This window comes from Choloepus didactylus, chromosome 7 (assembly GCF_015220235.1).
Source record: "Choloepus didactylus isolate mChoDid1 chromosome 7, mChoDid1.pri, whole genome shotgun sequence".
Classification (NCBI taxonomy): Eukaryota; Metazoa; Chordata; class Mammalia; order Pilosa; family Megalonychidae; genus Choloepus; species Choloepus didactylus.
Window position 1 is genome coordinate 127,026,783 of NC_051313.1, and position 21,236 is coordinate 127,048,018.

A 21,236-nucleotide genomic window follows, 5' to 3' on the forward strand; every position below is an offset into this window, starting at 1 on the left:
TTTTTCCAACATAAAACAAAGTTGAAAGAATTTTACAGTGCAAACCCATATGCCTACTATCTGTATTCTACAATTAACCTTTTACTTTCTTTCTTATCATAATCGATCCCTCTGTCCAACCCCCTAAACATCCATCAAAGTTTTCATTTGGGGGTCGGGGGCTGCAATTTAAAGGAAGTTGCAGACATCAGTGCACCTTCCCCTGGATTCTTCAGTACACTTATCAAGTAGAAGAGCACAATTCTGAAATGCTTCAGGCACCAAGGCTGAAAACAATGCAGTGGTCATTGAAATTGCTTGATAAAGGATCTGTCGGATTCGTAGAGGTGACAAAACGTGGCATTAGATGTGAAAGCATTAGATGGAGAGCCAAGTGCAACAACTGGGGGCTACTCTGGAGAAATGACTCTTCTCTGGGTGCTTATAGAGTATCTTCCTGGGTTGTATGTGGTCAAAATAAAATAAAATCCTTGTATGGAAAGACTGCAAATGGCAACGCCCCATCCAGCCAGAGCTTCCTGCTGTTGTTCTTATCATGCAGAACATTAAAGACAGGCCCTGTTAGTGGGCGTCCACCTTTCTTCTCTTCAGAGAGATGTAAGTCAATTCTGGAGGTTATTCTTCTGCATTATTTAGATATCCCTTTTTAGTTTTTAGTGTATTAAAATAGCTAGAAGTAAAATACCTGAAACTGTGGAAATGCAACCCAGTAGCCTTGATTCTTGAAGATGACTGTATAACTATATAGCTTACATGATGTGACAGTGTGATTGCGAAAACCTCGTGGCTCCCATTCCCTTTCTCCAGTGTATGGATAGATGAGTAGAAAAATAGGAAAAAAATTAAGTCAATGATAGGGAGGTATTGGGGGGTATGGGATGTTTTGGGTGTTCTTTTCTACTTTAATTTTTATTCTTATTCTTTTTTGTGTGTGGTAATGAAAATGGCCAAAAAATTGATTGTGGTGATAAATGCACAACTATATAATTGTATTTTGAACAATTGATTGTACACTGTGTATGACCTGTATGGTATGTGAATATATCTCAATAAAATTGAATTTAAAAAAAAGGAGATAAACATCAGAGGCCACTCCCTGTCCCTCTAGTTTTTCCATTTGTATTTCCTGTCTCTGCTTTCTCTTCAGAGTCCTTTTTTTTTCCCTTCTCCCAGTTTCTAGCTGGGACAGCAACATACTCTTCTGAGGAACACTGAAGTTCGCATCTGTCCTTTCTAGGCTGTGCACTGCTTAGCCCTGGAGCACCATGAACTCTCCCCAGTCTGTGTGGAGACCTGGGGAAGGCTGGGAAAGAAACGTCTGCTGCTCTGAGAGCAGATGGTGAGAGGGGCTCGGCCTCCACAGTGAGCTAGGTTAGGGGTGTCTAGGGGAGGGGTCCCCAGAGGCAGCTCCCCATCCTCAGTGCCAAGTTCTCCCCTGGAGGCTGAACTGAGAGGAAGCCCAGCCACAGACGGCCTCAGTGGCAGATGGTCAGAGGGGTTGGGTGATAGAACCAGAGGCAGAAGAAAGGCCTGAGGGGCCCTGAGAAGGAGGCCCGTGGGAAAGTGTAGATGTGGGACTTGTCAGTCACACTGTAGAAGGAGACTTCCCCACCCTCATAGTCCAAGAAGATACCCACCCTGCTAGGGGGTTTGCTCAGGGGAAGGAGGGTGCGAGGGGACATGAGGGCCTGATACTTATTAGCATACAGTTCCACAGCCCAGAATCCCTTTTGGGGTGACTCTGTGATTCCCCAAGTCCTTTCCACATTTTCTTCACAAACCCCAAGCTCCCAGTAAGTCCTGTCCCCCACTTCTATTTCCCAGTAATGTCTCCCTGAAGAGAAGGCCTGGTGGCCCAGCACGCACGGGTCAAGGATAAACCTCCCAGGTTTTTCGGGAAGATCCTGCTGCATGTTCTTTCGCCTCACACTTCGGTGATCTTCAGACAGAACGAGTTCAAAGTAGGCAGTATCCGGATCCAGAGTCACATTAGCTGTGGAAAGAAGAGAGGGCTGGGTCAACTCTAGCATCTTAGGGCCATTGATGACAGGGAAAAAAGGAAAAAGCAGCTGACCCTAACCCCAAAATCCCCCTCCTTCCATCTTAAAACAACTACAGTGAAACTTATCTCTTCAAAAAGCCACAGGGGGAGCTCACTTTAACAAGGAGGAGATGTCTGTTTATTTCCTGAAATCCAGAGTCCCTGGGAGCATAGGCGGCTAATCACGAACTGTTCCCTCCATCCTCTCATCTGACACAGAGTTTTGTACAAACCATTCTCATGTCACTGCATTATTGTTATTATTTGTTTCATACCTCTCTTCTATACTGAACTAGGACCCTAGAAGGTGAGGCCTGTGTTCGTTCATCTTTGTACTCTAACTGCCTAGCATAGGCAGTCCCTGGCTCATAATTGGTGCTTAATAAATGCATGTAGCTTGAAGAACTGAGGAAGTTCCTGTGGGTAGTCTTTGGTTATGTGCCACACACCAGAAGCAGCAGGGGATCAGGCAGAAGGCAGGAAGCTAGGGCTTTCCAGCAGACTGTGTGGGATTCCTGCCTGATGTAATCAGTGCCCATCTTTTACAGACTTTCCCAGAGTCTCAAAGCTCAAAACACTTATGTAGCAGAAATTTCTATGTGTTCTTCAAGTGCTGGTTCCTTTTCCTCCTGGGATCACAGCTAGATGACATTTCCTAGCCTCCATCAGGTACTCAGGAGATGAGTTAACCATTTCCAGGCCTGGCCCATGAGAAACCTCTTGCACAATATTGCCACCATTTTTAGCCCCATTTGCTGCCCTAGGAGAACTATGTGGATCAGAGCTGTCACCTCCCCAAATGATCTGCCTTGAACTCTGAAGAGACAAAGAAATAAACTTTTATTATTTTTCCTTAATGAGATTTCAGGGTTGTTTGTTATAACAGTTAGCCTACATTGGTGAGCAAATGCATACCCTTACAGGCTGTTTCTGTGAAAATAATGGCACAGTTATTTTAGGGGCTAGACACTGAGGATTGATGGAGGGGTAAATTCAGTCCCTGCTCCCGAGAAGCCCTCAAGGATCTCAGCATAGTGTAGAAGACAAAGAAAGCAGCAAGTCACATCAATTCGAAGAGGAAGTCTACAAAATCTTGTCAGTTCTTCCTTCCAAAAGCCCTCAAATTGATTTTTCATTCTCCATCTCATTGACTTGATTCAAAGAACCTTTTATAATCGATTGCTTTCCTCTTTAATAGCCTTCTTGTACTTATATATGTTTCAATTACCAAAGCTCAAGCTGGCTGTCTTCTTGGCAGTTTAGCTGCAGGCCCATACCTTGGAACTGAGCCCCTCCATGCTGGATCTGGGCTTCCCTGCCTCTCCAGGCAGTAAACTCGGTCTAACTTTTTACTGTGTCTCTGATTCTCTGACCCTTTATTTTTTTGCTTTTCATCAACGTTCAACATCCAGCTTCATTTGCCAAATCTAATGGTCAATTGTCAGTTCCCACCTTAATCAAGCTTTCAGCCACCATTGACATGATTGAATATTTCCCGCTTCTTTATACATTTTTTTCCCCTTGGTTTCTGGGATACCACACTCTCTTGGTTTTCTTCTTGTTCTAATGGTCACTTTTTATAAACTCCTTTGCTGGAAACGCTTTTCCCAACTTCTACATGTTAGAAGGTATCTAGATCTCAGTAACTCAAACCTAATGCTCTTTTCTACCTGCACACTTTCCCTAAGGAAACTCTTTCAGTCCCATGATTTAAAATGCCACATGTGCACACATAACTCCCAAGGCTCTAGCTTCAGCATCTTCCAGGCACCCCAGATACATATATTCAATTGCCTACTTGTCATCAGTCCAAAACAGAATTCTTAACATTCTCCTGGAAATTCTCTATCATTCCTCTATGTACTTGGGCCAAAGACCCAGACAAGGCCTTTCAAAAAGACCTATTGGCATGTCCTTTTCAAGTCTTCCTTCAAAATACACACCAAATCCAGCAACCACTCTTCACTGTCTCCATCAAAGCAGCTGTGATATGTTGCCTGCACTTCTGCTATAGCATCCTGAGTGGCTTCCTTGCTTCCCCTCTTGCTTCCCTACAGTCTGTTCTCAATACAGCAGCAGCCAAAGTCATCTTTTAAAAACATGAATCAGGAGGGGGCAAGATGGTGGCATAGAGAGGAGTGGAATTTAGTTAGTCCCCTGGAGCAACTAATAAACAACCAGGAACAACTAGTAAATAATCTGGAATAAATGCTGGGGGACAATCGTGACTGTCCACACATCATATACAACCTGGATTGGGAAGAATGCCTGAGATCACAGCATAAAATCTGTAAGTAAAAACTGCAGAACCGCGCCAAGACCCCCTTCCCCTATGGCAGGGTGAGCTGCAAAACCTCACTGTGGTAGAAAGCAGCACTCTCTGAGCAAGCAAATATAGCTCAGCCCAGCTCCAACTGGAGTTTTAATTAACAAATGCAGACTTCTGAATATAAGCTACAAACCTCTTAACAAGCAGACAGAGACTTTTAGTGATGACTGACCTTAAAGAGTCAGAAGACTCCTCTGTCCCAGGAGGGGGAGCCCAGAAGACCAGGTGTAACCTTTGGGTGTGGACTGGCTCTGAAAGGGGGCTTTCTGTCCCTTTTTCCCTCTCTCAACCTGAGTGGCTCAGTGGAGAAAACCTCAGCCATTTTCAGTTTGCAGCACTCTGATCCAGACAGGGGTGGCGATAGCAGAGTCAGGGAGACAAATGAGCTATTCAAATTCAGATAATTCCCTAGGGGGTGTATCTTCCCTAAGAGGAATAAGGCAGGGCCCAGCTCTACTACCCAACTTCCCTTCAGAACCAGACCCCAGAGCCTGGGGGAAAGAAGCCAAAACAGAAACTAAAGTGGCCACACCTCCTTACACCAGTTGGGAGCTACAGACTGACAGGCGCCACCTGCTGGGCAGGTTAGGAAAAGCACAGTGGCTAGAGACCTCACAGGAAAGACTGTCAACATCTAAGACACACCTGCAGGGAGACTTGAAACTGAATATAACCTCATTCTGGGATCTGAACCTGTTCTCTGAGAAAATCTGATTGGGATAACCAAGGAAACCAGATGCCTAGACAATGGAATATTACAATCTACACTGGGAAAAACAAAGATATGGCCCAGTCAAAGGAACAAACTTACACCTTAATCAAGATGCAGTTGAGATATTGTTTCACTTTAATGAAACAATCTATTAAAAACTTTTAAAGAAATATGCTAAATAAAATAAAAAACCAAATCAATGAGTTCAGGGAAGATATGGCAAAGGAGATGAAGGCTATAAAGAAAACACTGGGCAAACATAAGGTAGAAATCGAAAGTTTGAAAAATGACTGGCAGAATCTATGGAAATGAAAGGCACAACACAAGAGATGAAAGACACAATGGAGACATACAACAGCAGATCTCAAGAGGCAGAAGAAAACACTCAGGAACTGGAGAACAAGACACCTGAAATCCTACACACAAAAGAACAGATAGGGAAAAGAATGGAAAAATATGAGCACCGTCTCAGGGATTCAAATGACAACATGAAGTGCATGAACGTACGTGTCACAGGTGTCCGAGGAGAAGAGAAGGGAATAGGGGCAGAAGCAATGAAAGAGGAAATAATCAATGAAAATTTCCCACCTCTTATGAAAGACATAAAATTACAGATCCAAGAAGTGCAGCATACCCTAAACAGAATAGGTCTGAATAGACCTATGCTAAGACACTTAATAATCAGCTTATAAAATATCAAAGACAAAGAGAGAATCCTGAAAGCAGCAAGAGAAAAGCAACCCATCATATACAAAGGAAGCTCGATAAGACTATGTGTGGATTTCTCAGTAGAGAACCATGGAGGCAAGAAGGAAGTGGTGTGATACATTTAAGGTCCTGAAAGAGAAAAACCACCAACCAAGAATACTATATCCAGTAAAACTGTCCTTCAAATATGAGGAATAATTTAAAATATTCTCTGACAGACAGACAATGAGAGAGTTTGTGAACAAGATACCTGCACTACTGGAAATACTACGGACAGGAGTGCGAGGTTTGGAACACAATTTTGGATGATGGTAGCACAGCAATGTACGTACACTGAACAAAGATGACTGTGAGTATGGTTGAAAGACAAAGGTTAGGAGCAAGTGGAACAACAGAAGGAGAGAGGAAAGACAAAGACTGGGACTATATAACTCACCGAATCCTAAAGTGCTCAACAATTGTGATAAAATATACAAATATGTTTTTACAAGAGGGAGAACAAATGAACGTCAACCTTGCAAGGTGGTATTGGGGGAAAAATACAATTAATGCAAACTAGAGACTATAGTTAAAAGAAACATTGTATTATGCTTCCTTTAATGTAACAAAGGCAGTATACCAAAACTAAATGCATGTAAGAGAGGGACATAAGGGAGGGATATGGGACTGTTCACATTGGTGATGCTGTCTGACTCTTTTATTCTACTTTAGTTTAATTCTATCTTTCCTTTAGCTGTTTTTTTTAGCTGTCATGTTTTTTTTTTCTTTCTTTTTCTTTTTCTTTTGTGCCTCTACTTTCTTTGACTCTTCCTCCTTCTTTGTGGAAGAAATAGAGATGTCCTTATATAGATAGTGGTGATGGTGGTGAATACATAAATATGTGCCTGTACAGGGAATCATTGATTGTTTACTTAGGATGGAATGTATGGTGTGTGAACAAAACTGTCTTTTAAAAAATGGGTTGATGAAGAAACCCTGAGGGCACTACAATGAGTGAAATAAGACAGACACATAAGGACAAATATTGCATGGTCTCACTGATAAGAACTAATTATAATATATAAACTCATAGACATGAAATACAAGTTACCAGGATACAGAACAAGGCTAAAGAATAGGGAGCAGTTGCTTATTTTGATCTTAAGCATTTGGAAATGGACAGAGGTGATGGTGGCACATTATTGTGAGAATATCTAACAGTGCTGAATGGTGTGTGAATGTGATGGGAAAGGGAAGCTTAGGGTCATGTATATCACCAGAAGGAAAGTTGGAGGTTAAAAGGTGGGAATGTATAAAACACTGAACCTTGTGGTGGACAATGTCCATGATTAACTGTACAAATATTAGAAATCTCTTTCATGAACTAGAACAAATGTATGACACTATAACCAGAAGTTTATAATAGAGGGGTATATAGGGAAAAAATATATACATATTGCGAACTATATACTACAGTTAGTAGTATTTTAACATTCTTTCATCAACAGTAACAAATGTACTATACCAATACTATGAGTCAATAATGGAAGAGGGATGGTTAGGGATATGGGAGGAGTTGAGTTTTCTTTTTTTTTGTCTTTATTTCTTTTTCGGAGTAATGAAAATGCTCTAAAAATTGAAAAAAAATTAATTGTAGTGATAGAGGCACAGCTGTATGATGGTACTGGGGACAACTGATTGTATGCTTTGGATCTTTGGATAATTGTGTGGTATGTGAACAATCTCAAAAAAATTAAATTAAAAAAAAAATCATGAATCAGATAATGTCACTCCCCAGATCAATAGTCCCCAGTGGTTTCCTGTCACATTCAGAATAAATCCAAAGACCTGGAAGACCTTCCATAATGGGGCTACAGCTTTTCTTTCAAACCACTTCTATCATTTTCAGCCCCACTCACACTGTCCCCTCCAGCCCCCATTGGGCCTCCTTTCAGCTCCTCAAACACTCTGGATCTTTCCTATTTGGGGACCTTTGTGTCTGCCCTCTACCCTGTCTGGAACAGGGACACCCTGCATCTTTACATGCTAATTCCTTCCCATCCATTGTTTTGTGACTTAATTGTCACCTTCCCTGATCTCCTTCCCATAGTAAGTCTTCCCCATTCATTCTTTATTCCTGCACCCAGTTAGTTTTTTTCATAGCCTAGCATATGAAAGGCACTTAGTACCTATGTATTGCATAATATAGGCAATAACAAAAGAGAAGTATTCAATCGCAGAGGGTTATCCAATCAGGGCAATGGCAGGGAACATGGAAGATGGATTTGAAGGCCATTTAGAAGGAAGTCCTGTCAGAATTTGCTAGCTGATTAGAAGTGGAATGAATAAGAAGGAGGAGTCCTGGATGAATTAAGTTCATACTTGGGCAGTATGCTGGTTTGAATCTATTATATACCTCAGAAATGCCATGTTCTTTAAATCCAATCTTGTAGGGAAAGACCTATTGTGGGTGGGACCTTCTGAATAGTTTATTTCCATGGAACTGTGACCCCACCCATTCAAGATGGGTCTTAATTGGTTTACTGGTGTCGTCTATGAGAGGATAAAAGGCAGAGACCTTTTGAAGAGACCTCAGAGATCCTTAGAGAGAAAATGCCCAGAGACATTTTGGAGACAGCCATTGAAACCAGAACCAGAAGAGAAGCTAAGTGATGAAATCCAGAGTTTGCCCTAGAGAAGCCAAGAGAGACTCCCCAGATGCTTAGAGAGAAATGCCCTGGGAGAAACAAATAAGGACACACAGGAGGTGAGAGAGAGAGAAGCTAAGACAGAAGCCCAGAGACATTTTGGAGAAAGCCATGGAAACCAAAAGCTAACCCCAGGAGATGCCCCGCAGACTCTTGCCATGTGCCTTCCCACATGACAGAGGAACCCAGATGCCATCTGCCTTTATTCCTCTTGTTGATGCCTCAGTTTGGACACTTATGGCCTTAGAACTGTAAAATTATAATCTTATAAATCCCCTTTTTAAAAGCTAATCCATTTCTGGTATTTTGCAATTTGGCAGCTAAAGCAAACTGTAACAGGCAGTTGCAAAGGTAATGGTGCTGTTAAGAAAAGTACCAGAGAAAAAAGAGTATATTGGAGGGGTGGGGAGCATATTAAATTTAGTTTGGTCTGAGTTCTCTGTGGGGCAGCCCAGGAAGGCACATTTAGAGATAGGGAGACCTGGAGCTTGGTGAAGAAATCTTGAGATAGGAATGTGAGCATGCTCTGCATATAGGTTGCCCAAGGAGCACGTATAGAGTGAGAAGTGGACCAAAGAACCCCTGGGAACACCCACATTTAAGGATAGACAAGGAAGAATCAGCATCCCTTGAGCAAGAATTAATCAGCTGTGTTACTTTAGCTAGTTACTTGAAATTTTGGGGTATTCTTATGCTGATTAGAAGAATAAAGGATTGGAATGGTTCTGTTCCAAACCGTATGATCAAGGAAGGAAGCATAGCTTACTGGTTAAGAGCGTAGGCTCTGGGACCAGTCTCCCTGTGCTTATATCCCAGTGTCACCAAGTCTTGGATGTGTGATTTGGAGCAAAGCTTTACCCTCTTTGTGGATAACTTTTGTCCATTGTAAATGGGTATAATAATAGCACCTTCCTACGAGGGCAGCTGCAAGGATCATTACACAGGAGATGACATGTAGAGTACTCATGACGTGTCTGAGGCATGGTAGTAGCTGCCCAGTAAATGGTAGCTATTTTAAAAGTCAATGTGCAAGATTTTATTGATCTCTCCATTCTATAGTCTTCCATGAGGGACCCAATTAGGAAGTGATATTTCTGCTCTGAGGCTAGAGGAACTTAGGTGGTCAGAATCTGCAAATCTTCTCTAAGATGCTCATAACCCATTGAATGGATGCTTTTGAATTGTGCTCTTAAGCTTAACACAGAAAATATTCAGGAGTAGAAAAAACCCAAGAGAGAAAATGGATAAGAAGGACTTTAAGAAGGAAGAGAAAGAAGGTCTCAATCTCTGGAAAGGGAAAAGACTTAGGTGCCAAACTGGGGCAGCACCTGCTCTCAATGCTTCGAAGATCTTCCCTGGGCTGTCCTGCCAGGCCACTGCTAGGAACAGAAAAAGGAAAGACCACTAAGATCCTTCCTCAGGGTGGCTTGGACCCGAGACATAGGAATCAGAGGGTCACTCACCAGCATAGGACTGGGCTTTTCTCCAATCTGTAATAGAAAAAAATAGAGGTGAGTGCTCCTGGGTTGCAGTCACACTTTTCTTGACCCTTTCTGTGTCTTGGATGCTTTTCCTTTCTAGCCCTTGTTGGATGGTACCCTTCACTCTTGTTGGGTGGTACCCCTCACTCTTCTCACAAGGATAGTGCCCAGAAGAGGGAGGCAGAGGAAATGGGATCTTCTGTTTCCCCTTCTTGATTGCTAAGCACAGCTTGGTACTCCACTGGGAGCTCTTTACCCATCTGTTCCCATTCTCCAAATTTGGTGTCTTCTGTCCCTCAGTAGCTGAAGATACCTGCATATGCAAACACATGTGAAGGGTGCTAGCACACGGGACATTGCCCTAGAAACAGGACAGAACTAGTCAGTGTTCACCTTTCCCTTTTCTGTGACAACGGTCAGCTCACTCCCAAGGCCAGGCACTCTAGTCTGTCTTCTCCTGTGTCTTTTCCAAGACCTAGTGCAGTGCCCTGCATGCAATCAATGCTTGGAAACCTATCTCTTTTGTTTAGTTAGCCTCAGAAGGGAGCATCCATTTCTCTTGGTTGTTAGTCATCTCTTGCTAACATTAGGAACTCTGAGGAATGCAAATTTTCTTCATGGCTTTATCTGTGGAGCTCCTAGTATGTTCCAGGCACTATGGCTTATGGTTCACTGGTTCACCACTCTCCTCTCTTCCTCCATATGCTGTTATCCATGATTCACTAGCCATGGAACCGAGAGCAGGCTACCTAACTACTCAATGTCCCTGTCTCTTCATCTGTAAGGTGGGAATGAGACTAGCACCTGCTCCATAAGTTATTTGGGGGAACTTAGCCAGCATCCACACATAGTAACCCTCAATGAATATGCCAGTTGTAGAGTTGGGGGTTTTAACCAAAGGTGAAGGGAAAACCTCTGAAAAGTTTGGCATGCGAATATGGGCACATTGGAAATAGCAATGGGACAGGAGGTGTGGGGGGAAGATTGGAGGCATCTATGGAATATTCTATGGAATGATACCTCCTGAAGGTGCACAATGTGGCAGTGCTTACTGCAGAGACAGATGGTGGGAGGTAGGGAGACTAAATGGAAAACTACTGTGACATTCCAGGCAAGAAATGATGAGGGCTTGAAGTTAGGCCTTGGCCTTGGGAATGGGAAGAGAAAATTGGGCTCGAATACTACCACAAAAAATAGCTAATACTAAATAGAACCTACTATGTGGTTGACATTGTTCTTAGTGCTTTACCTATATTAATACAGCACCCACAACAAACCAGGAGGTAGATATTCTTATTTTCCCCATTTGGTCGATGAGGAAACTGAATTCTGGGGAGGATAAAGAACTCATCCAAGGTTACTCTAGCCAATCTGGAACTTGATCCCAGGCAGTCTTGTTTCAGAGTCTGCATTACAACCACGAGTCTGTATTACAACCACTAAGAGGCCCTACTTTAAAGGAAGTGCAAACAGCAGGACGTGGTGGATAAGAGAGAGCGAGAGGAGTTGAAAATGACTGTTAGGTGGTTAATTCACTCAGAGAGAGAGGGAGGGCAGGGTCTGCAGGAGTTTAGTTTTGGATACACTGACTGTGAGATGCTTCTGAGGCCTCTAAAGGGAGGCATCCAGTGGACATTTCAGGGAGTCTAGGGAGTGGACTGGTCTGGGGACAGAAATCCAGGGATGGGAGCAGTTTACAGCTGAGAGCCCTGAAAGTACACTGGACTCTGAAGAGAGAGCAGGTGGGGTGAGAAGGGAGCCCAGGACTGAAGCCTGAGAAACACAAACTGTTAAGGAACAAGCAAAGCCAGAAGTCTTAGAGGGAGCTTCCAGGAAAAGAACCAAGAGAGGGCCCTGGAAATTGACGAGGGAGATGTCAAATTTGGGAGGAAGACCTACCCAGGGAGGTCCATGAAGAAAGGACAGAGAAGGGACGAGGCAGCTATTCATGACTGACAGGGACAATTTTTTTGGTGTGGTAAAGGCGGTGGCTGATGTCATGGCAGGCAAGACAGTGGAGGTCACATGTGGGTTCTCTTTCCTGAGACTTTGCTCATATGGATGTAGACACCTGGAGAGAAGAGAGCGGGGCATATTGCTCAGGAAAGGGGGGTGGGCCTGGTTATGAAGGAGAACCTTGAGCTTGTTTATCGAGTAGGGAGGACAGATTCTAGGGTGCCCCCCGCTGCCCCAAGATTACTCCTTTTAGTGTTCATACCCTTTTGTAATCTCATCCTTTCGAGTGTGGACCGGACCTGTGACTTTCTTCTGACCAATGTAACGTAATGTGTCAAAGGTGATGGGACGGTGCTTCCATGGTTATGTTTGTTGTACAAGAGTGTCTTGCAAGCAGACTCACTCCAGGGAATCTCTCTCCCTGGCTGGGTTTGAAGAAGACAGTGTCCAAATTGGGGGGCCTATATGGCAAGGAGTTGAGTGTGGTTTCTCGAACTGAGGGCAGCCTTCCACCAACAGCCAACAAGAACTCCTCAATTCTACAGCTGTGAGGAAACGAATTCTGCCAACAACCTGCATGAGCTTGGAGGTGGATTTTCCCCCAGTGCACCTTCCAGATGAGAACACAGTCAGATGACCCTTGTTTGCAGCCTCATGCGACCTTGAACAGAGGACCCAGCTAAGCTGTGCCCAGACAGACTTCTGACCCCCAGAGATTGTGAGAAAATTAATGTGTGTTCTGTAAGCTATTACACTGTTGCACAGCAATAGATAACTAATACAGAGGGTAAGGGAAAAGAACCGTTAGGAATGAAGATGAAGACACAGAAGAGCCAAAAGAATAATTTATATCTCCAGCCTGAACCACACACCTGGTTATTCAAATGCCTACTCTACATCTCCACTTGGACCCCAATAGTCTCCTTAACTTTGATCTATCCAAAACAGAACTCCTGATTCTGTGCCACATCCTCCCTGTCCCCCACAACTTGCTTCCCTCCAGTTTCCCCATCTCAATAAATGGCACCTCCATCTTTCCAGGTTCTTAGGCTTAAAACCTTGGATCCATGCTTAACTTCACTCCTTTATCCATACTACACATTGAAGTCCATTAGTAAAGCCTTTTTACTCTACTTTCAAAACAAATCCAGCATCTGGCCACTTCTCACCATCTCCACTGCTCCACTCTGGTCCAACCTACCCTCATTGCTTGCCTGCATCACTACAGTAGCTCCCAACTGGTCTTCCAGCTTCTACCCTTGCTGCCCTACCCAAATACTAGTCTCAGCCCAGTATTTGGAGCAACTCTTCAGATCCAGTCCCTCCTTGGTTCAAAACCCTCCAGTAGGCAAAGATGAAGTCAGCATGATGGCTTCAAGGTGATATGTGACCTGAACCCCCTCTGATATCATCCCCACCTTTTCTCCTTGTTACTCCCTGTGCTTTAGCCACACCAATTCATTTGCTACTCTTCAAACAAGCTATGCGTGGTTCTGCTTCTGAGCTCTGGTGCTGCTGTTCCCTCTAATTGAAATGCTCCCCATTTCATCACCACCCTATTTTGAATTGCACTTCCTATCTTCTTACCCTAATTTGTTTATTTCCTTAGTACTTATCACCAAGTAACCTGCCATATATGTTACTATATACAGTAGGTTCTTTTTAGTCACCGTAGTTATGTTCTATAAAGTTGCCATGTTTTTGAATTAGCAAATACTGAGCCATTGCTCCTGGGGTAAATACAGGGTTATATTCCTGCAAGCCTCTGGTTACATTTTCATTAGCCAATTAATACACAAGCTTGTTTTATGTGTGTTTCTATTTAAAGACACCTTGTTCAATATGTATTGTTGATTCATTAACATTGAACTCACAACCCTATAACCCTATAACTCATGCTTGACCAAAGCTTATCTAACACATGTATTTTCTCCATAAGACACAAAACATCCTCTTGCATTTAGGAACCCTGCACCGCACTTTAGCACTATGCTTATGAGTCATTTTAAACACTGAAATCCCCAACAACAACAAAAACAACAACGTGGTTCTAAATATACTGTGAATAGGTCACTTGCTTACAACATAAGGGCTGAACGAGAAAGCAGAACATTGCCTTGTTCAACCTTAGCTGTGAACACGCATTTCAGTGACTCAAATTTTTTGCCACTTTGTGCATGTCCACAAATAACCATGAAAGTGCTGTGTGTATTGATTTGGGGATTATGAATAAACTTTAATAAATAGGTGAATTTGCAAATATGGAATCCAAGAATAATGAGGGTCAACTGTATTTTGTTTTCCATCTGGCTCCCACCATGAGAGGGTAGGCTCTTTGGGAATCGGGACTTCCTGTTTTGTTCTGTGCCACAACATCTACAACCATGACTGGCATGTCATGTGCCTCAACATCTCCAACCATGACTGGCATGTAGTTGGTGCCCATGGATCCACGTTGAATGAATGAATGGACTGAACTAAAAAGCCCGGAGGGAAGTTGGAGAGTGTGGGGTCCAGGATGAGGGGGAAGGATTAGCCTTGGGCAGGAGAAAAGACACCTGCTTCATCGAATCAGAGGGAGCAGATAAGGAGGAACAGGTGCAGGTGGTAGGACCGGAAGTTGGGGACCTCCACCTCTCTTTTCTCTCTGAGATGTAAGAAAAGGATGTGGTGGTGTGGATAACTGCTAGCAGTCCTGATCATAGCTGTAACGCTCTCACATTGTGACTCATTTCCTAACATCTGCTCAGACTTGTAGACATGATCAACTCAACTTCAAGGTGAGAAAAATAGAGGTTCAGAGAGGTTAAGGAACCTGTCTCGGCTGAAAGAGTGGAATAAACAGGGGTTAACCAGGTGTGTTTGATCAAGCAGAGGAAATGGACATAGAAGCATAAAACTTCATCATGTACTTGGGGCACAGCAGGTGGTGTGGTCAGACAAGTGGGGTGGAACACGTCAGGGAATGTTCAGAGGAAGCAGAAATAGGAAGAACTAGATGTTGAGTGCCTTTAATGCAGATAAAGTCCAAGGAAGCTGTAGATTTATTTACAAAGAGACTTGGCTAGGTCAAATACGATTTTCAGAATACATCTTAGAGTATATCCTCAAATCCCTGAGGGGAATGGGAGCCAGCTTGAGAAATGCAGCATTAAAAGTTAAAATCTATCATTAGAGAGATCATTTGTCACTGATGTGATTATAAATATAGCAATTAGCTTGGTAATTGGAATCACTCTGCAATAATTGATTATGAAGATACCACCCAGATGATACAGAATCTGCTTTGATTGTGTTGTTTTTAAGATTAGAATTGGCAAAAAGTAGTTTTCTTAATTTAAAAAATTATTTTAAAACTCACAAATCTCCATAGCATCCCTCATCTTAATAAAACTGCAGGAGGCAATGGGGAACTACAGAAGGTTTGGGAACTTAGAAGACTATAATCAGATTTTTGTTTCAGCAAGTTTACTCTAAAACTCTAGACTACGGTCAATACTGTAATAACTTTAAAAAAATATGCTGTCCATGTTGGCTCTCTTTTCAGATTTTTTGTTTGTTTCCTGATATTTATTTAAACTAAAAGTCTTAAAATGGAAAAGGTGGCAGTAGATCTTGGGGGAATGGCAGCAGAAGCTGAAGAAGTAGAGTGGGTTGTGGGTGACTGCTGTTAAGAGAAGGGTCATAGTAAAATGAGCCACAAAGATCTGAGATAAAACAGAGAAAGAAAAAATTGGGGAAGTGGTCCCTGCCTAAGTAGGGGCTCTGGGATCAAGCAATGCCAAGGGCTTGCCTACTGCGGGGTAGCAGAGCAAGACACCCACTTGGATGAGTAGTGGCACCATTACCTAAACAAGGGAATCCAGGAGGGAGAGCAGGTTGGAGGAAAGGATGTAGAGTTCAGTTTTGACACAATTTGAAGAACCACTGGGGCAATAAGGTGCTGGCCAGGGGGTATTGGGATAAAAGGATTAAGACTCCAAATTGTGTACAAATGAGCAAGGCCTCAGGAGAAAAAATCCAGATAAAAGCACCTAGTAAATGAGGCAGGTAAAGTCTCAGATGAAAACTAGATATCCAATGTGCTTACCATCCAGTTTCTGGGCTTTTCTCCAGCCTACCGTAGAACAAAGAAACCTCATGAGACAATGATAACTGGCATGTAAGAGGGCATCAAATCATATATGGAGGAAATGGAAGCACAGAACTTACTGAGCTCTCTCTGGAGTTTCTCTGCAAAAGGAAAAGAAATTAATCAGTATCCTCCACAGTAGAGGAGCCAGGTCTCTTTGGCCAAGGGCCTTCTGGAACATCCCTTCCTTGGAGAGTGTGTACACTGAGTCCTGTGAGCTGCCCCAGAACTTGGAACTCTGGGTACAGTCAACGTTTTGGCTTGGGCAAAGTAAACTGAGTAGGGCTGGAGGTATTGAGCGAGGAAGGACTGCATTAAAAACCTCAGTAAAAAGACCCCCTTGATCCTCTTCCCCTCTGTCCTCTCCCTTCTTCTCTGCCCAATCCCACTTTCCATAATCTTTGTACCTCACTGCTTCAGTCCTCTATTTACTTTACCTTTGATCCGGCATTCTCGCTCTTTCTCCTGGTGAAGTTTCCAGATGAAGCCAAGAGCACCAACCAGGAGTAGCCCCCAAAAAAGCAAGAGTGAAGTTTGAGCGGCTGCCCATGGAAAGTCCTTCAGGAAGGGAGCACCTGAGCCAGAATTGCTGAACATTACTCCTGCTGAGAAAAACAGGAGACAGCGAAATGCACGATGCTGAATCCACATGGAGGATGCTTTAAGGACTTCCCAAGGTCCCTGGAAAGTCCTGCTGGGACAGTGACTCCAGCCTTGCCCCATCCTCTCCCATAGGGAGAGTGGTTGGAAAACCAAGAAACCTTGAGAGTTATCCTAAATAAATAGATAAATGAATAAATAAATAAATAAATAAGCAAGCAACCCTTTGGGACCCGGCATAAAATCAGGAAGGCACGAATCACCCCCTGGAATATAGGACTGAAACTGGGGTGCTGAGGAATGGGTAGAAATTGTTCTATTTCCCTCAAATTATGAGAAGAGGAGCCTTCCACTGAGAATCACCTTAAAAGCAGGAAGTCCTCAAGTTACATGCAATTGCTGAGTGAAGTATTTTAAGTTGGGAAAAGGACTACTTGATAGGTATCAGAAGCCTTGAGCACCAGTCCCATCACTGTTACATGCGGTTTCACCCAAGCATCTAGTATCTCTCAGTCTTGGCTTCTTTTCTATGAAATGGAAAGTTTGGTAATATTTTCTGTCCTATTGACACTGCCAGATCAAATAAGAAAACTATATGGAGAGAACTTGAAAATCCATACTGAACTTTTTTGCATGGATTTCTTTTGCATTTTCAGCCATCCCCCCTCCATCCACCATCCCTCCATCCATCCTTCCATCCATCCATCTATACACCCACCCCTCTATCCACCCAATAAATAGGATCGTGTTGAAAAAAAATGAGGGTGATACCCTTTCTTTTTCTAACAGTAAAAGGATCCCCTGTGAATAGAATCTCTTTTCGAAGGGGTTTTTGCAAATTCAGTGAAATATCATTTGCATAGGAAATGTTAACAAAATAAAAACTACCCATACAGCCAGAAAGGTGTCATCTCACTTTGGGCATAAATATAACATCCATTTGATAAGCAAATTTCCTCCAAACACCTGTCAAATATTGCTGTTGTGAGGATCAAAAGGCAGTGCTTGGCACACAGAAAGAATCCAGCAATTGGTTGTTGTTACCCTCATAACAAAGTGGAAATTCTTATTAGTAAAGTAGTTTCTGGCAGTTTTTCCTAAAAATTAAAAAAAAAAAATCATGTTTTTTGTTTAGTCAGTCATCATCCTCTTGCTGTATTTGTGTTCTTCCACCATAAAATTTAACCCTATATTGTACAGTCTTTTGTATTATTCACTAACTGTCGGATAGGATAGTCTCAACTTCCCCAGATACTCATAATAGCTTTAGAGTGAAAACCATGTATGTCTTGATAAAGGATAATTTTTTAAAAAAAGTAAAGATATAAAATAGGAACCAAATATTTTAACTCAATAATTAATGAGGAAACCAGTAAGCATGGCTCAAATGAGGATTTGACTTACAGAACTTATTATTCTCTATCAGACAGCATCATTTTCATTGCCAAAGTCAGGAATCATTTGAGTCAGTGTTCCATAAGTTAGCGTCTTTCTCAATAGAATTGTAAAAGAAAAAGAAACACCGGCACTCTCCTATAAAATAGGTTATCCCCAGTTTGAGGTCTGCTTGACAATGCCAGTATTCTATTGAAAAGACATCCAGCGATACCTTTTGACCACTTAAAAGACTTCCAAAATTTTTCCTGACAGTTCTTAATTCTTTTCTTCCTCCTGCAACCCCCAGTACAGTGTTGAGCACAAAGCAGGCAGTAGTAATTCACACAAAGGCAGCAAATATTAGGTAAAATATTAAGCAGATAAAGAGACTGTTTCCCAAGAAAGGTTGTGAAGATAAGCGCTTAAAAAAGACCAAGAAGAGATTTCCGGAAATGATCCAGACCATTTGCAAAGGGCCCAAGATGGAGAGAAAACGACGCCCACATACACCCCTCCAGCCCTTTACACAGCGTCCTCACCCGCCTCCTGTTCAGCCCTGGCTTCAGCGAAGTCACACCCGTGTAAAAATGGTGGCAATTCAGGGGCTCTCACTTGGCAGCTCCTCATCGAAGAGTCGTCTAGGGCACAGGTCTCCACGCTGTGGTGCTGACCCGTCCCGTCCTTGTCCGGGTGCATAACCCGAGAGGGCTGTGTTTGGAGCTGGAGACGCTGCCCCTCCGCGGGCTTCTTTCTCGCCCTCGAGGAGAGGGGACAGGGGAGCCTGCTGCGCTCCACACTTTGGCCAGAAATCAGTCACCTCAGGGGTTCACTCACTGCCAATCGAGCTAGTTTACAATCAGTAAGAGAGAGAAGAGGTGGAGACAGGGCTGGGTGGAGGCAGGACACTGCACTAACCCAGGATAGGGTCGCACTTCTCCCTCGGTAGCCTGCGCGGGTTCCTTACGCACTCTTACCCGCTGCTTTATTTTTGGCCATTGCACTTGTCGTGTTATAACCGACTTTTACTTTTCTTTGCTTGTTATCTGTTTCTCCACTCTAGAGTGTAAAGTCCACAAGGGCAGAAATATATCTGTTTTGTCCTCTGCTGAATCCCCAGGCAGATAGAATTGCCAGATAAAATACCTTGTATTTTTATTTGCTAAACCTGGCAACTCCAAATAGAGGGGACTCTCAGTTGATATTTGTAGAATGAATGCTGTTTTCCACTTGGAGCTGTAATTGGGAATTAGACAAGCCAATCAAGGCAACAGTAGGGAACCGAGATGCCTCCTCGGATGCCTGAGGAGACGGGTTAGAGATAGGAAGATGGTGGACGGGGCATGGGACAGTCTGACTCAGGCAACCAGTTGGCAACGGTTAGCTGTCCAGGAGATAAGAGATACCCAAGAAGTCCTTTCAGCAAGATCCTGAAACAGCAGACAATCCTGCTGCCATGATTGTCACCCATTTGCCTAAATCCGGCTGTCCCAGTGCTATTCTCCATTTTCTTCAGTTTAAAAAAATAAATAGGAGTTACTTTTAAAATCTGAAAACCCATAAATGCAAACGATTATTTTAAGGATTAATCCCTGATCCCAGGACAAACCCCGGCAGCTGGGTAGCCTTGGGGGAGTCACTTCCTGTCCCTGAGGGTCTTGGTTTTACTTACAAATGAGGGACCCTGGTGATTTTTCTAGCTCCCTGGCGATGTTGGGGAGGCGATTTCTTTTGTGAATGATGACCTGCTCTAAAGTATTGAATCTATCTATACGGTATCCCATTGTGGTGACTTATCCTTTTCCTCCCACATGCTGAAGAAACTTCTATGGAACGTGAAAGCAGCTGTAAATCGTCATGGACAGCACTAGTTTCTATCAGGTCACTAAGTTCTGGCAAGCATCAGTCAGTTGAGAAGCATGGATTAACTAGGCCTAGCATTTTTCTGCATGTAGTGGCCAGCACCTAAGTCAATAAACACACAGTGACTGCTCCCCAAGTCTCTGACACTGTATTCCAAAGATGTGCACACAGCTATGACCCGAAGCCTGTGAGTTTGTTCATTCCATTGACAGAGGTACCAAAAAATCATTTGAGAAGATTCTCATATTTGAGTTTGAAAATTCCCCCCAGTGTCTCCAGACTCCCCTCATCTATCCCTCCCCTCCCCACCTTAAAAATATGTCTGAAGATCTTTTCTGGATTTGCTAGAAACTGCTACTACATTGGAAAAGGGAAATTGTAGGAATCCCCTGGGAGACACTAGAGGTCGCAGAGTCTCATTTCAGATCTAAGACCAAAGTGTGTGATCTGGAGCTTGTCCCTCCAGCGAGGTGGACTTCAGTTTCATCTTAGACTGAAGGGCTGGACTTCGCTAGATCACCTCTAAGCTCCCTACCATTTCTGATTCTTTAATTTGTAGCATTCTTTCCCTGCCCCTCCTTCCATACTGGTTTTGGGAGTTAAGAGGAGCTGGGTTTGATTTATAAGTAGGGACCCAGCATATTTATATGAGCCAGACCCTGGGCTAGGCACAGAGGCTGGGTGGGGGAATAAAGGGGAGAGTAAGACAGAGCCCATGTCCCCAAGTTGCCCTCTGACCTCATGCTCGCACCCTTCTATTTCCTTTGCCCTGGGTCCCCTGGCAGTCTCCCCACAACCCATTCCCAGACACTCACATTACTCTGCTCCTCCCTTTGGCTCAGTTTTTGAATCACCTTATGATTCACTTCCTGAGCAGGGCCAGGGCTTCCTTCAGTCAGGACTCTCCATTGTCTCCTGCACCTCAAACTGAAGTCCAGTCAGAGGAAGCAGAGTGCTCAGGGGCCTGGCGGGGTAATGTCATTGGCAGGGTTCCTCTGGGGGCTGCATGTAGATTTGTGTCTGGCCGAGATGCCACGTCTCCACTCACACAGGGGCAGGGATGAACTCTGGACTGTGCAGAGTAAACCCTGTGTTTACACTTTAAGATAGCGATAATTTCAGGGAAAGCTGCCAAGTCTGAGATCAGCCTAGACAGGCCTGGGTTGGTCCACCCCACCTCAGCACTACCCACCTGGCACTCACACCACCTGGCCTTGGGAGACCTTTGAGCTCAGCAGGCCTGTTGGCAATACCTCATGTGCCTGGGATGAGCCTGTGATGCAGCTGGGCACCCTGAGAATGAAGGACAAGCTGGAGAAAAATAACTTTGTATTAAAACAAAACCCAAAAGAG

At 43.5% G+C, this 21,236-nt stretch overlaps 1 protein-coding gene across 10 annotated transcripts; it reads right to left on the reverse strand.

Moving 5' to 3' along the window:
• Positions 1-953: 953 nt before the first annotated feature.
• On the reverse strand, positions 954-20,911 carry LOC119539072 (butyrophilin subfamily 1 member A1-like). Of its 10 annotated transcripts, none has more exons than XM_037842222.1 (7): positions 20,738-20,911; positions 18,563-18,780; positions 16,484-16,651; positions 16,127-16,147; positions 16,005-16,031; positions 9,941-9,967; positions 954-1,993 (listed from the first exon to the last, which is right to left on the reverse strand). In XM_037842222.1, the coding sequence occupies exons 2-7, from the start codon at positions 18,717-18,719 to the stop codon at positions 1,476-1,478; spliced, it is 918 nt and encodes a 305-aa protein (XP_037698150.1). In that variant the 5' UTR covers positions 18,720-18,780; positions 20,738-20,911; the 3' UTR covers positions 954-1,475. The 10 variants fall into 10 exon arrangements, with proteins under 10 accessions (XP_037698150.1, XP_037698148.1, XP_037698142.1 ...); XM_037842220.1 differs by having other exon boundaries at positions 18,563-18,868; XM_037842214.1 differs by having other exon boundaries at positions 16,484-16,648; positions 20,699-20,911.
• Positions 20,912-21,236: the final 325 nt, after the last annotated feature.

What these genes read in the sequence shown, in the direction of transcription:
- LOC119539072 (XM_037842213.1), bottom strand. An exon ending in GAAACTCCAGAGAGAGCTCA is followed by an intron (nt 16,032 to 16,126) that starts GTAAGTTCTGTG and finishes GTTCTACGGTAG; the next exon opens with GCTGGAGAAAAGCCCAGAAA. An exon ending in AAAAGCCCAGAAACTGGATG is followed by an intron (nt 9,968 to 16,004) that starts GTAAGCACATTG and finishes TTTCTATTACAG; the next exon opens with ATTGGAGAAAAGCCCAGTCC.